Source organism: Austrofundulus limnaeus, unplaced genomic scaffold (genome assembly GCF_001266775.1).
Source record: "Austrofundulus limnaeus strain Quisiro unplaced genomic scaffold, Austrofundulus_limnaeus-1.0 Scaffold1422, whole genome shotgun sequence".
Classification (NCBI taxonomy): Eukaryota; Metazoa; Chordata; class Actinopteri; order Cyprinodontiformes; family Rivulidae; genus Austrofundulus; species Austrofundulus limnaeus.
In genome coordinates, this window is record NW_013953824.1 from 34,452 (window position 1) to 49,473 (window position 15,022).

Consider the following 15,022-nt stretch of genomic DNA (forward strand, 5'->3'; position numbering starts at 1 on the left):
AGGAATAATAAAAAAAAGGTCAAATTGCCTTTAATAATCAGTCTAATAATTAAAATCACTGCATTTCTTTAGGTTTTATACCTTCATGCAAACGTCAGTCTACAATGACACCTCTGTCTCCCTCTTCTTGTCTCCCTTAACACCCTCCCTGTCCAGTCCAACATGTCCCCCCACCAACGCCTGCCCAGCGACTTGCCCACACATCCATGTGTCTCAGCGTCAGTCGGCATGTCTGTCAGTTTCTATGAGTCTCTGCTGTCCCGACTGTCTGGTGTTCAGCAGGACAGGGAACACAGCACTCCCAAATCAGCGTCTGATGCTGGTGAAGTGGGTCCCCAAGGAAAACGCCACGCTCATGATGACAAAAACACTTCTAAAAGTACTGAAAAAGCAGATGAGCTCATCCTATGATGTGTTTAAATATCAGCCACACACCTGTACGTTAGAACCTCAAAGTGTTGTGACAATCCGATTTATAAAAAAAAAAGAGTCAGGGTACAACTTTCAACTCTTTTCCTGCGCCGAGCGCCACTGCGGAGCCTGACACCCCTGGAGGGGCTTCGCATATGGAGCAGAAAGGAACTGCCTTCGCACTTATTTCTCTCAAACGCAGCGTTCCCAGAATAAATCCAGACATCTTCAGCCAGTGAGCTATGAGGTGGCAAAGGCCTCAGCATGCTAACTCCCCCTCACTTGCCAATTTTACGCTCTTCTTTGAGCTGCCACGAGCTTTCAGTGGTAACCGTCAACACCCTTAAAATAAGCACGCCGCTGCCGCTGCTGCTGCTGGACTGCACTTGTGTATACGTATACGCTGCCAGGCTGGAACAAACACACGAGAAGTGGGGGAAGAAAACAACCTTTTAATGCAAATGCAGGAAATCTCAGGTGAGATATTTCCTCCTAGTTTTCCTCACTCGTCACCTTGAGCACACATCCCCCAAAAGAAAAAAAAAGAAAGCAGTCCAAGCTATCCATGAGGAGTGACCGCGAGACATATTTCAAACAGGAGATCATGCCCTCTTTGAGCAAAGCACGCTGTGAATAATCGTCACAGCAGACTGGGATGTACCGTGCCATCTTTGATTGGAGGGGAATATGACACTCGGGCTGTCTGAGCTGCAGCTGAGCCTCGCTGCAGCTCAGTGGGATTCACGGAGCCAGGAGATCTTCAGCTCTGGCACAGGTGGTGCCCACGTCGCCCTGAATATGCATTAAAGCCGTTGACGAAAAAAAGAAGCAACAACTCTCAGAAAATCGCTAAAATGTTAATATTCAAAAACAATTACTACTATTTTCTCCAGGTTTTTGTTTTCCTGCTGATTTTACCGCTCAGACACGACACCATGAATCTCACCTCCTGACATTTAGCTCACACTGATGACATCACGCCGGCTGGYGGCGCGGTCCGGGCGGCTGTATTCTCTGATCTAATCACCTGCTGAACAAGAGCTGTTGACTTAATAACAGCGCCTTTCGAGGCTGCTTTTAGACAGTTAATGGTGAATTTATGAGTGCGTAACGCAGCAAAAATGGGAGGAAATTGAAATGTTTTTGCCTCTGTCACAGCTCTGTAAAAATAAAGGATTGATGCAGAGGATCRGGTTGCAGATCTCTATATTGCATTCCCATGATGGAAAAACCTTTGATCACATTTGGGGATTCATTTATTTGCAATTCATTTTTTTCAGCTGCGTAACTATTTACAAATACAAACTTTAAAACAAAGGTTAAATGTTAGAATCAAAAGAAACGTTTGAAAAGTTGACTGTCATATTGATGACATCAGAAATTAAAATCAAACCTGTTTTTCCTGTTTCTGCTGAACTACTGATAACAAGCTGACAAAACTGAACAATTTGATAAATTACTTTAAAAAGGACAAATTATCTCATTAACTTGAAGCTGGTAAAAAACACTAAAACAAAAATGTTGGTTGAAATTAGTTTAGCCTTAGAATAAGAAAAAATTGTGAATCAGAATTTACTCTAGTGTACAATATCATCAAAAACGTTTTTTTTTTTAGGGGGGATAGCTTATAAACAATATCTTACCTGCTGTAGATAGCATTTTGAACAACCTCAGTTTGATGAAACTGAGATTTGGACCAAATTCAGAAGCTGAACTGTTAGTCTGAGCAGAACAAAGGTCAAAGTGGATCATTTTAAAACAATTTCAAGCTGAAATATTTCACGTTCAAACAAATGTTATTCTGTAAACCTTAAAGTGCAGATCGTTTCAGTGACAACGTTATTCTTTTCCATGTTTTTTCATCCCAGGTTAAAATGAAAATGCTACAGCTAGCTGCTGAATACAACACAATAAATAAATAAATAAATAAATAAATAAATAAATAAATAAATAAATAAATAAATAAATGCTACAAACAATAACAATTTGATATTTTGCAGTGTTATGTTTATCTATCCTGACAACATTACATTTTCCTTCCCACAGTCACCAATTGGTTTTTTTCACATGCAGTGTTACCTTGTGATGGCTTTGTCCTTTCTGTAGGAACTTATTAGATTTCTTTATTTGAGGGGACAAATATGAGTGAATGTTTAAATGTGACATTTACTTGTTTTATGTATACTGTACTTAGAAATATAGAACCTTACTCAATGTTTTTGCCTCACAGACCAGTGACACCACCTCCTCGTGACCCAGAATGGAGGAGTTGGTAGAGAAATGGTGAAAAAAGGATAAATAATAGTGATATAAGRTTTCAGAGATTACTCTAATTGACTTGCTGGGGAATTCGATTTGTGTGGAATCAGACTTATAAGGCCAAGTGATTCAGATGTCAAAGCTTGATAAACACATTAACTCATCAAACTTTACTCCAACAATACCCATAGGCTCCAGTTTTCTAAGCATCTTCAATAACTGAAGCCCACATGGCAAGCAAAGGTCCTAAAACATATCAAAGTGTTACCAGATAGTCATTTTTTTATTTAGTTTCTATAATTAAGAAATATCATTTAGCAGTAACAGTGGAGGCAAACTTCAGATCTGGAAAACTGCAAAAAACTCTCAGGGAAAACTCTCTATAGGACTGATGAAAAGGCAAATCTAACGCCTCTTTTTAATCATACAAGACCTTCAGCGAGATTGATCAGAGTTTACTGCGATGCTGCGCTGTCCTGCTGCGCATCACTGAAACAGACATGACCTTCAAGGAAAACTTTTCTGCAGAAATCAATACTACAAGTTTGCTAAAAAGACATCTGACACAAAAAGGCTTTAAAAATGGGAAGAAAATCACTTAGCTGAGCATAAAATGTCTTAAACTCACAGCTAATATGAGCTTTCCCCTCCGAGGTAATTACTGTATTTATTTATGTACAATACTAGAAATTTTACTCTAAAAATCATCCATAAAGTGTGTGTGCACACACATGTTATTCACAAAATTTTGACTGACTTTTTAAATGTACATCCACAATAGGTTTCAATATTTCCTTGTATAAAACTCAAATATTCCCCCTTCCCTCCGTAAGTCGCGTAAGCCTATAAACAGTATTGTTTACTCATCGGAGTGAGAGGAGGATAAAAATTGTTTTATTTCTTTATTTTTTTTTGCTAAGCGCAGCAATGTCAAAAAGATTTGTTCTGATAAATCCATCTTGTTAATTAAATTAAAAACCGGCTTCTGCTCTGGTCTGGGAGCGGATTGTTTTTTTCAGTGACACACAGAACTTCTGCTGCTCGTCCTCAGCAGCTCTGCAGCAAAACACGCAGTGTGTCTCCATCAGAGGGCCCACYGCAAAGACTGAGAAATCCTGAWGTCTGTCTGAAATGAGCGGTGTCTTCATATATGATGATTAGATGTTTTATGCTTTTTAAGCTCAAACAATGATTGTTTTGTGCTCAAGATYGTATTATACGTGAATAAATTCAATATATCAAGACTGAAGAAGTGATGAATGTTTGTTTTAATTCTAACTGATGCAGTGAGGAGCTCCTTGTGATTATCAATCAAAAAAAGTTAAATGATGTTTTGCTCTCATGAGAACAATAAAGGGTCACAGTTTTGTTCTGCATCAAATAAAAGAGGCTAATAAATTGGATTAATACCTGCCGGATGGGCTGTTAGAACCTGTTAGGATGGTGGTGAGTCATCATCTTAGAGGAAAAGTGTGGTCAGAGGAAAAAGAGCTTGTGAACTTTTTGAAAAACATAACTAGCACAAAAAAAAGAAAAAGAATCAGCAGGAGAACCCTTGGCGGTGTTTAACAGTATGAGTCAGAGCGTTTCCACGCACTCATTTCTGAAGAGAACTCAAGGTGTTGTGACTAAACAGCCTCAAGAAAACCTGCTCAGAGAGGTTAAGTGGAGGAGAAAAGAAAACAAGGATTTGATTTGCTGCAGAGCATTATGTTTGGACTTTGGAGCAATGGTCAAATGATCGGATAAATCTAAATTTATTCTGATAAATCATCTGTTTCCATCAATTAATTAAATTAATATATGTGGCAGCTTTGTTCAGACAATTTTAGAATGAAAAACCTCTTTAAAGATCAACAAATCAGGCTAATTTTCATTTAATATATAAAAAAAGAGTTAAAAAATGCATTTTTTTTCTTCCCAAAACAAACACAATCCAAAGCGGCTTCAGAGTATGGAAGGCCGAACTCTGGATAACTAACCTTTCAGCTCACAATCACAAGGTCAAGCTGACATTCTGAATCAACATCAGAAAAAGATCGTAGCACAGCCATTAGCAGTGCGAAGCATAGATCCGGTTTGTGTCAATTAAAGCCCGTCCACTGGTTTCTCGTTCACACGGCGCTACAAGTCCATCAATTTATTATGTAACGGCAAAAGGGGCCACGGTTATCCATAAAAGTGTGTTTCCTCTGAGACGAACAATTTGCTGAGAATTGATTTGGTCATCCTGCCACCGCAGCCGGGAGGGGTTAGTTAGGCCACCGAGGGCGACGGAGGTAACAGACAGGAAGTAAGACGGGAAGTGTTGAGGCCCATTTCGATGAGCAGGAGTGTCACAGAGGAGAAGGACAGTGGCTGCGAAAAAAGAAAAAAAAAGGGAGGGGCGTCCGTTTGCCACACTGACACCTGGTGCTCCAGATGACAGCTCTGTAGCCAGATGGACCTCATTATATGCACACTCATACACAAACATACCCACACATGGACACCAACATACTGTATACAGGCTTGCAATTATGGCCWCATATGCTGTTTTATTTACCAAAGCAAGCAAAGTAAGAAGTTGGGATTAATCGTCATATTTCAGATTCAATAGATCATTTAGAAAAATACAGTGGAGTTATGGCAACAACTTGAAGTTGGTTGAAATGTGTAGGCTTGGTGCTTGTGTGGTCATGGTGGGCAGATTAAAAAGACCCTATGGTGCGTGCTTATCCTGGCCGTACCCACCACACTCCTCACCACCTGTCATTTCCTTCCACCAAACACCCCCACTCCACCGATTCTCTTAAAGGGGAAGAACACYTAATAAAAAATAAAATAAATTAAACATTTATATGGATGGGGGTATATTACCAAGCTGAAACGTCTTGTAAGAGCCTCTGTACTCACTCTGATTCTTCAATGTGGAATAATTTGTTTAAAGCTCAACTGTATCCTGAGTTGCCAYTTACCAAAACTGATATTATATAATGCTGCTGCTTTTTTTTTTACAACAAAAATAATGCTCCTACGAAAGGTTGTAAATGACGTGAAGCACTGTGATGAGGTGCTGAAGTGGGAGTGTCAGAAACGGCAGGAGGTTCTTAAAGAGATAGAGGCCAAATTCAAGGCATTTTCAGAACAACTAACATAGTTATTTGGCTGCGGTATAAAGATGAACTATGTGCCTGGAAATAAATAATACCCCCCCCACACACACACACACACACATCCCATGAATCAAAACCATTCAGGTTGTTTCTGCTTAAGTCACATCTTAACCACCACCCACTTACCTCCAGAGCAGCAGACGGCTTCTTCTTTAGCTCCTCACATTTGCGAAACTTGCAGATCTGGTGGCCCGTTTTTCGGTTCCGGCAGCTGCTGCACTGCTCGCAGTTAATCCGCCGCCGGCACGGTGGGCACATGCCGCAGCGTTTCCGTTTCTTTTTCCCGGAGTTGATGGCAGAGGCCAGCTCGCTCTGCGCTGGGTACTCGGCCAGGCCAGCCATGTGAAGCGCGCTGTCCGCCAGAAAGACTCCCGCCGGCGTCATGATGAAAAGCCCCGGGTTGAAGGGGAAGCCGCCCCCTACTCCATATGGGAAGTCAACTGGACCACCTACGGCATCCGCGACAGACCTGCCCTCCAAGTCGTTAGCCCCCGAGCCCGTATCTCCGCCGCCAACTCCCACTCCCATGCCCCCAGGCAGGAGCATGTGCTCCATCCCGGCCCGCTTTAACAGTGCTGCTGCCTGGGCAAAGTGCAGCAGGCCATTCTGTCCCTCCAGAACTTGTTCTAAGGTCCGGTCCAACTTGGCTGCTGTTAGCGTTGAGACAGTAGGTTGAGCCGGCGGGGGCGGCTGAGGTTTGGCCGAGTGGCTCTTTGTTGCGCTACCGTCCGTGTGTCCATTGGTGGTGGCAGAGGAGACTGCTGTGTACTGGGAGAGGGTGCGGGAGTTCTTAAGGCTCTTACTGAGGGGCTCGCTGATGATCCCGCTTCGATTCCTGCGCTCTGTGACAGGAGAGTCCGGTTTGCAGCTGCTCTGCACCAGGTCCTTGGTCTGGCCCCCCTCCGACAGCCCGCTAGACATGGTCCAGAGCGTGGGTGCCTGGGTTGGAAGTGAGGGTGGAAAGGGGGCAGGGTCAGGCGAACTTTTCTGCGGCCCGTTCTTTGCTCCGGTGAGAGTGGCGCCTCACCTCAGCGGACCGGCCAGCCAGCGACAGACAGGCACTGAAGCCTTCTGCCCCCACTACAGCTCAGCCCTCAGCCACGCTCTTCCATGGGTTATCAGGTAGCTTCAACACAGGGAGAGAAGAGATTCATTACACATTAACAATCCCCTCTCTGAAACCAAAACCAGGTTAACAGTTTCTTACTCGCTGTACAAATAACCATTTCCCAGCTTCAGAAATGACTAATTTTAAAATTTGTACTGATTTTACCCATTTTTTGGTGTCCTTTGCTTTTAACAGCCAATCACTAAGTGTGTTTCTCTGCAATTTGGTGCTAAGAGTGAGGTGCGCAGATATTTTTAGAGCATTACGTCTAAAAGCTGTCATGCATGGCTGCAAAAACCCACGTTACCAGAATGGTGAGAATCGAACACAAACACTGCAGATCATACAGCAGACAAGAGATGAGACAGAGAAAAAGTTGCCCAAAGGTGCAGATTATGGGAGTCACATCTTTGGATTACCAGTGTGCAATTTTACTTTGTCACATTCTTTTCATATGTGCTGGAAAATCTGCAATCGGAGAGAAAAATTTAGCAACTTAAACCAAACAGTCTGATTTTTAACTCTAAYCCTGTAAATCAGTTAAACAGTTATAAATACAAAACCAAATATCTACTTTACAGGTTGTTCAAATAATATATYGTATATAATATATATATTATAATTAAGCTTTGATTAGGTGTGTGTTTGATTCAAAGATTGAAAACACTGACCAACTCTACCATTATTCAATAAAAAAATTCAGCCTAAGAAAAACAGCTTTCATAATTTTTTTTCTTAACCAATCAATCCACTAACCAAATTTTTCACACTCTTTAGTGATGAAGCAACACCGGCTCCCCTGCCACTTCTCTGATTGGCTGGCAAAGAAATGACAAGGTAGGAAGCCAAATCCCTGCTGTTTAATAAAAAAATAAAAAATAATGAATTGGTTTTGATGGAGGACAATAAGTCCCTTTATAAATGCAGATAAGCTATAGAGTGCTTGCTATGCATTGCTACCAAAGGCCCATCAGAGCTTTTGCACTTTTCAAGCAACAAATACTGTCACAACGAAAGAAAAGTTTGGATGCACCTTTATATTCATTGTGAACAAGATGTGCGGTCAGGATGTTCACTGGTAGTGCACATGTATAATTTATATTTTATGTAAGACCACAGTGCAAAGTCTTTTTAAACCATACATCCTACATGATCAAACACAGCTCTTGTTAACACCTGTAGATCATGACCTCCTATCTGTTTGCATGAATTGTAGGTCTGGATAAGTTGGATCACAGGGAGATACTGTATCTGCTAAAACATTTCTCATCTAAGTTGATTATTTGTGAATTCATCTGTGAAAATATCTTGATTAAACTTGTTGACATCTCCTTTAAAGTGCCTGCGACTTGCCTATCCTTCAAATACAAAATTAAAAAAATCAAAGAAAACATCTTTATATTTAAGAAACWTGGCTTTAAAACACACAGTTTACACATTTTTTCACATAACTGGCATATGTTCTTTTGAACTTAGCTTAGCCAACGTGAAACAGGAAGTGACATCAAAGGGGAACTCTTTAAGTAAAGGAACTCTGATCTTTGTTTATTGAAACAATATTATTTTCTTCATCTCTCTGATAGTGACTCAAAATAATCCAATGAAACATCAGATTCTTCTCTGTATTGTTAGCCATTGTAGCACTGCTCTGCAGACGTTCCCCTTTAACATCACTTCCTGTTAYTTCACATGCSAATACCTCAACAACTGTTCATCTCTGGGACTTGAATTCTCTTTTGTAATATGTTATCACTGTTTTCTTTCCAAAAACGCCTCCATGTTAATTACAAAGATTTGATATCACGGGCACTTTAAGGGCAACGTGTAATGACCAAATTGAAGATAAATTGTGCTTAACTGCTTAATTTATGAATACCTATGAAATATATTTTCACTTATCTGATAGTAAACGTGAATCAGAACATGACAAAACAAATCTGACACTGATTAGACTGTCAGAAAGTAACTTGTGAAGCCTGTTGATGTATATATTCAACTGTATTAGTCACACATGAGCTTGTCTTGTTTTATAGTTTTAAAGACACAGGTTGCGTACTCTTTAATTTGATCATGGASTTATTGGACGTGTAAGCAGGTTGGGGAACTCCTGAATGGACAGAGATGCATCCAGCATGAGATTCCTGCGACTGCCGGGAAAAGAAAAACGATGCTGTTACTCTCCTGACCTGTCCGTGCTCACAAACAAGCAGACCACCTCCCACAGAAGAAGCCGAGGAAATGGCCGGGCAAGTCCTTATAAGGGAAACAAAGGCGGAGGGAGGGGTAGAGGATGGAGGGGGTTGTCTCTGCCGTGTGTGGAAATTGGAAGGCCAGAATTAGTGGGAGGTAAAGCTTCAAAGGTAAGAGCGCAGCCCCCACATTCTCACCAGCTCCAGGGGATGTGGCGCCAGAGAACCAGAGCCAGCTCCGCAACCCCTCACTGTTTTTTTTTTCTCAGTTTCAGTTTCTCCCACGACAGTACTGACCAGAGTCTGGTTTCCCAAAAAGCATCTCTGCGCAACACAGCTCTGGTGCTCCGTTTAGGGAGAACAACACCGGAAACCACCAGGGTTCATGAGGATTGTGGTTTTAGGACTGAAAAGTTATTTCTCTATAGTGGTCAGTTATATAAATGCTGATTTTTTTTTTTGATTTAGTATTTTAGACTATGACATACTATATGGCTTCAAAAAACTACTTCTCAATTACTTTTTAAGCAACTTCTGATAACTGAAATGGGTTCCGAACTATAGTTTTACATCCTAAAGGTCAGTAATGATGGTTACTATGATAAMAAAAGATTAAGCTACATTTGACATGTCAAATATAACATACATTTGACAAACAACATTGCTGTCGATAATTAAAATGTAACTGTATTCTAGTAATTTTATTATGATTAAAGCCCTAATATTATTTGAAGGAATGCTTTGAGTTTTAAAGTAAAATCAATTTATATTGAAAAATGACAGATTTAGCTGTTTTTCAACCCACAACAGTAACATTAAACATWATCTCATGCAATACCTCACATGATTTGTTCATGCTTGATGTAAATGATTTACACACCAAATTTGAGCTCAATATCTGTAAAATGCTGATGTATAGCATATCTTTGTAGGTCATGATCAATTAGCTCTGGCGGCCATCTTGAAATGGGTTGACTCCAAAAGCTAATCTATTGCAGGTTTAAAACCAATGATTAATTCATGAGAGTTTCATTAAAATCAGTCTGAATGTTCATGGGATATTTTGCTAAATAACATTTATTCCTGTGGTTATTGGCAAAGTTTTGAACACAGACTGTACARTCAATGAGCATGTTAAAATATGCTATGAGTCTCAGCTACAAACACACCCAATATTAGCTCAACATACGTAAAACCAMGTTGTAGCCATTTTTTTTGTTTGCCAATTATTCACAATGAATCTATTTGTGAATATCGGCACGTGAAAGTCAACGACGCATAAATCCCAGGATGATTTCATTTGAGACATCTGAAATAATAGGAAGAACTGATTTAACTATATCTGCTCTTATATTACAAACTTGATTGCCGTATCCATTGATCTTGAATCCAAATGTGACACAAATCCAACAAGTTTTAGAGACAGTTAATATTTAAAATAGGTTTTGTTTTTTTGTGTTTTGTGTGTGTTTTCTAATAGAGGACAAATAGTAATTGTAATAATCATTCAGACGTTAATGCTTAGACCGGCCTTTTTGAGTAAAAACTGACTACAAGCGTCCCTAAAGTGTTTTAGCCTGACAGTCGTTCACCTCTCCTGTATGCACCATCGGTCCCTCTGCCCTATCAGTCACACTCTTTCCATCATCATAAACCCTGAACATGACATACAGTCTTTGGTTAATCAGCCTCCTCCACTTCCAGCACCTCGGCACCTCGGATCCCCTCACCTCATTTGCGCAGGAGCTGCATGTCCTCGAGTGAACCGTCTCCTAACCTGCAGCTGCAGCTAACAGAGAATCCAGCTGTGGTTCTGCAGGTAACACATGCTGTTCAATCATGTTCCCTCTGAATGACGTTAATATCAAGGCTTTTTAAAATTTATTTTACAAAAGGTTTGTGAATTAACCTGATAAATGCCTCTAATTAGCCTTCACATGATAAAAAATCAACATTAGCTGCTTTAAACTGCACACCTGAATATTATTTGCCCTTGAAATTTGTCTCCGGATTTGATTTGTTTTCGTGTTACTCTGTCTGCACACGACATGTTGCCCAGGATTAGCGGACAGGGATAAAGACCCCGAGTATAAATGTTCCAGCAGATCAATATGGTCCAATGTGAGTGATGCATTTTCCACACTGACCAAAGAGCTCAGCGAGYGATCGTAGAGCACTGGTGTGTGCTGGGAACCTGTAATCAAAGCATCTGGAAAACAGAAATAATAAATAATTGCTGGTGTTCTTGTTTAAATTAACCCAGACTGCGAGAGGACAACAGTCGTCGTGTCGTTGGAGACACGTTCCTTTTTAAACGTCGCCTTTTCAAGACAGAGCATTTGAGTGTACGATATTTACTTTCATTTTAACGCTCAATACATCATTTAGTCAACAAACTATTGATCCTGCTGGAAAGATACAACAAAACGTGTCTAATTTGGTTATAAATTTGGAATGTTTTGCTGTAGGGTAACCTTTGCATCTGCTGGATTTATTTTTGTTGAACTAGCGACAACCACAAAACATACATTTTAACTGACACTGGGAAGCCAAAATTAAAAAGTGTCCAATCCTGGTCCTGCATGTTTTAGAGGTTTCTCTGCTCCAACACACTTGATTTGAATGAAATGATTAATAAMAGGCTTTACAGGACATGAAGAGGCAAATCACTCAGTGAATCAGGTGTGTTGGAGCAGAAAAGCAGGTAACCCTTGTTAAAGCAAACAGGACATTTGACTGAATGTGAAAACAAAAATACACCTTACATTTATTTATTTAAGAAGATTGTTTCTGCTGATTCACTCAGTTTTTACACTCCTGCTGCGAGTTTAAATATTATTTTTCCAATATGTTTAGTTCTATTTAGTTACATGGTGCTTTTTTTAAGGTCATTTGATGCCCTGACTGGATGTGAGAGAGTGGGCGGGACTTCCAGCCCCACATCTCTTGTGCGCAGACTCTGGTTACAAAAATACAACATGGCAGCTCGCATAAACAAGATGCTTTGGCTTCATTTAGTACAACTGAAGAGGATGGGTTGTATTCCAATACCACCAAATGACATTTAACATTGACAAAAAAGAAAATCTCCAACGTAAAAAACTTGTTTGACATTTTTTTTTATATTTCAAATATTTCTGCCATGAAAATTTGTCTGAATCCCTTTACAAACTGTGTTTTTTTTATTCAACAAAAATCTGCATAAAACCTGGAGCCTAGACCTAAAATTAGAATAATATCAAGCTAAAACACTTTATGAAATAATTGTACTTTTGCACTGGGTGTGTGCATTCTACAGCAAGAGAAACTGTCAGGGTCTATGCCTTAAATTCTCTAATCTTAATTTATCTCATTTATTTCATCTGTAAAAAATGATCAGATGCAGCTGTTGTTGAGATTATGGCCAAAATTTATGATGGAAAACATGAAATAACTGATATTCAGTAAAATTTTATAAATTATTTTTTAAGCAGGGAGTACTCAGTTTTTATTCCCTTCCGTGTGGATATTTATATATTTATATAMTGTCCTTGTTTCTACATTTAGAGACTTAAACGTTACAAGATGTGCTCAGGCTGCTGGAGGTATATATTATATTAGTCCGTCTGTTCAGTGTTGGATTCAACAGAACATAACTTTAATATTGACAAAATTRAACATCTTAGAATACAAGTAATTCACTTTAACTTTTTAAATAATCAAACATCTTTATGGCTCATTTTTCAACACTGATAATGACAATAAACTCAAATAATAAAGTTTTACATGAAAAAGTCATCCATATTTAAGACTCACTGCTAGGAGGTGGGTGATCAGGTTGTTGCCTGTGTCTGTGTGTCATTATGTGTTAGTTTGCATCAAACATCTCCTGAATAGATGGATTTTAATGAAGTAACAACTGACCTCAGCAAAACAAAAAAAAAATGGCTGCTCTGCTCCAGTCCGTCACTTCTACAGATGTTGAGTTAAAGTTTGGTGTGGTAGCTGAGAGTCATCCCTGACACATACTAAAAGCACAAACTGATCATGTGAGATCTTAATATAAAGTGTGCATAGTATGACCAAAATAATTAAAACTCAACATAAGATGATTTTATTGTAAGTGCTCCTTTAATTCATTCTTGCACTGAAATCCTAATTAACGCAATTTTTTTTTTTGTTTGATAAGTCAGAGTGGCTCTGCAAACGTCAACATTTAAGATGCACTAAAGCTCTTCTTTTTAGAATTTAAATATACTTTGTAYAAAAAGTAAGGAGAGTTGTGTTTGTTATATTATAGCAATAAATTTATGATTGGCAGCATGTGSAGGTACCAGAAGCTCACAACAAGGGGTCAATAACAGCAAAATCATCTGACTGGCAGAAAACGTGCACAACCCACATCTTCAGCTCTACTGCTCATCCCTGTGGCACCATTTAAACTGGGAATTAACAGCTTCTACAACAGTATAAGATTTATTGCCAAGAAGCATTACAAGAAAGAAATAATCTACCAAAGACACATTTCCTTACTTTTTGTGCTAAGTTTAGTTTCACCAGCTCTTATTATGTAGCTGGTTCACTTGTTTTACAAATTATATTCATATGAAACAAACAGATATTTCCAACACCTAAGTTTGCCTGCATGTATTAAGAAGTGCTATTTGTTGCATTTCATTTTTTAATTAAGTAGTTTTTGTTTAGTTTATTTGCATGTTATGTTGTGTTTAAAGTCAAACGCTCTCTCCAGTTCTAACGTATTTTTTAGTATCAGCTTCACACTAYAGAATAAACTCTGTTTCACCAAACTTTTGGTGCTCGTGTTGAATCATAAAGACTTCTCCTCCTGCATCTTGAATAAATCAAACYGTTGGCGGTGTATCGAGATGCAAACGGTATCGAGCCCCAAAACCAGGGATGCACAACTCTGTTTACTTCAGAATAAAATTTTAAAAGAGCATCTCTCAATAACGTCACCACCACTGGTGTCGTCACTGTGATGCTTGTATGAACAGAACTCATTGAACAKTCAGAGGATGCTCCCAGCTTACAGCTATAAACAAGACCGGCTTGTTAACACAGTCCAGATATTTTAAAACCCATGTTTTATGTTAAAGACAAAAAAGCAAATGAATGTGAGTTTGTGACTGATGGATGAACAGTTGGTTAGCTCAGACATTGATTCCAGTTTGATCAATAAGTGATGGAGGAAAGCAAAGGGCCAGAGGAGATTTAATCCTTTTCAGGAGGGGAGGGCGGAGTTTTTGTTTTAGTTCTTATTATGTTTAAAACCAAAATTTATGAGGATGATAACCATCAGAGATGATATAACTGCTTAATATTCAAGGAATACTGACTCAGTCCCCAACAGGTTTGTCTCTGCAGGACACGTTCTCCCTGTAAGCCCATATTCCTGAATTAATAATGAGCTAAATAGTCCTGCTAATTGAAATCACAGATCACAACCGCCCATCAAATGGGTCAAAACTTGGGGGGGAGGGGGGGGAGAAGGTGTCAGATACTTCTTTTCTCTGAGCCTGCTTTAGGAACTGACAGGAAGGAGCGTGGGTCCCTGCATGAGTCGTTCCTGAATAAGTTTCCATCGTTGTGACGTCAGTGCATGCGCAGGTGCCAGGTAAAAGCCTTCCCTTTTTTTTAACGGAGGCGGGAGGGGCATTGTCTCTGCCTTGATGTGCTGCATGGGCTGTGAATCATTAGCTCCGGAGCAGCTGGGAAAACGACGCAGACGCATCAGCTCTCCATCCTTCCTCTGTTTGGTGAGCTCCACAACCTCCAATCGACTGTGACGCGCGCGCGCAAACACACATACACRCATAGAGAAAGTCTGGTGGCAATAATTGGATTCAAAGCTCCATCCTTTGTCCAGAACCCGCTGCGTCTTCTTTCCCCCCTAATTAGGC

At 39.8% G+C, this 15,022-nt stretch overlaps 1 protein-coding gene across 3 annotated transcripts in view; it reads right to left on the bottom strand.

Moving 5' to 3' along the window:
* The window catches only part of cxxc5a (CXXC finger protein 5a), a 20,484-nt gene that overhangs the window by 3,406 nt on the left and 2,056 nt on the right, over positions 1–15,022 (bottom strand). For all 3 annotated transcript variants that reach the window (XM_014032336.1, XM_014032337.1, XM_014032338.1), the window contains exon 2: positions 5,952–6,951. In XM_014032336.1, the coding sequence (XP_013887790.1) occupies positions 5,952–6,746 (795 nt within the window). In that variant the 5' untranslated portion in view covers positions 6,747–6,951. The remainder of the gene's footprint in view (positions 1–5,951; positions 6,952–15,022) is intronic.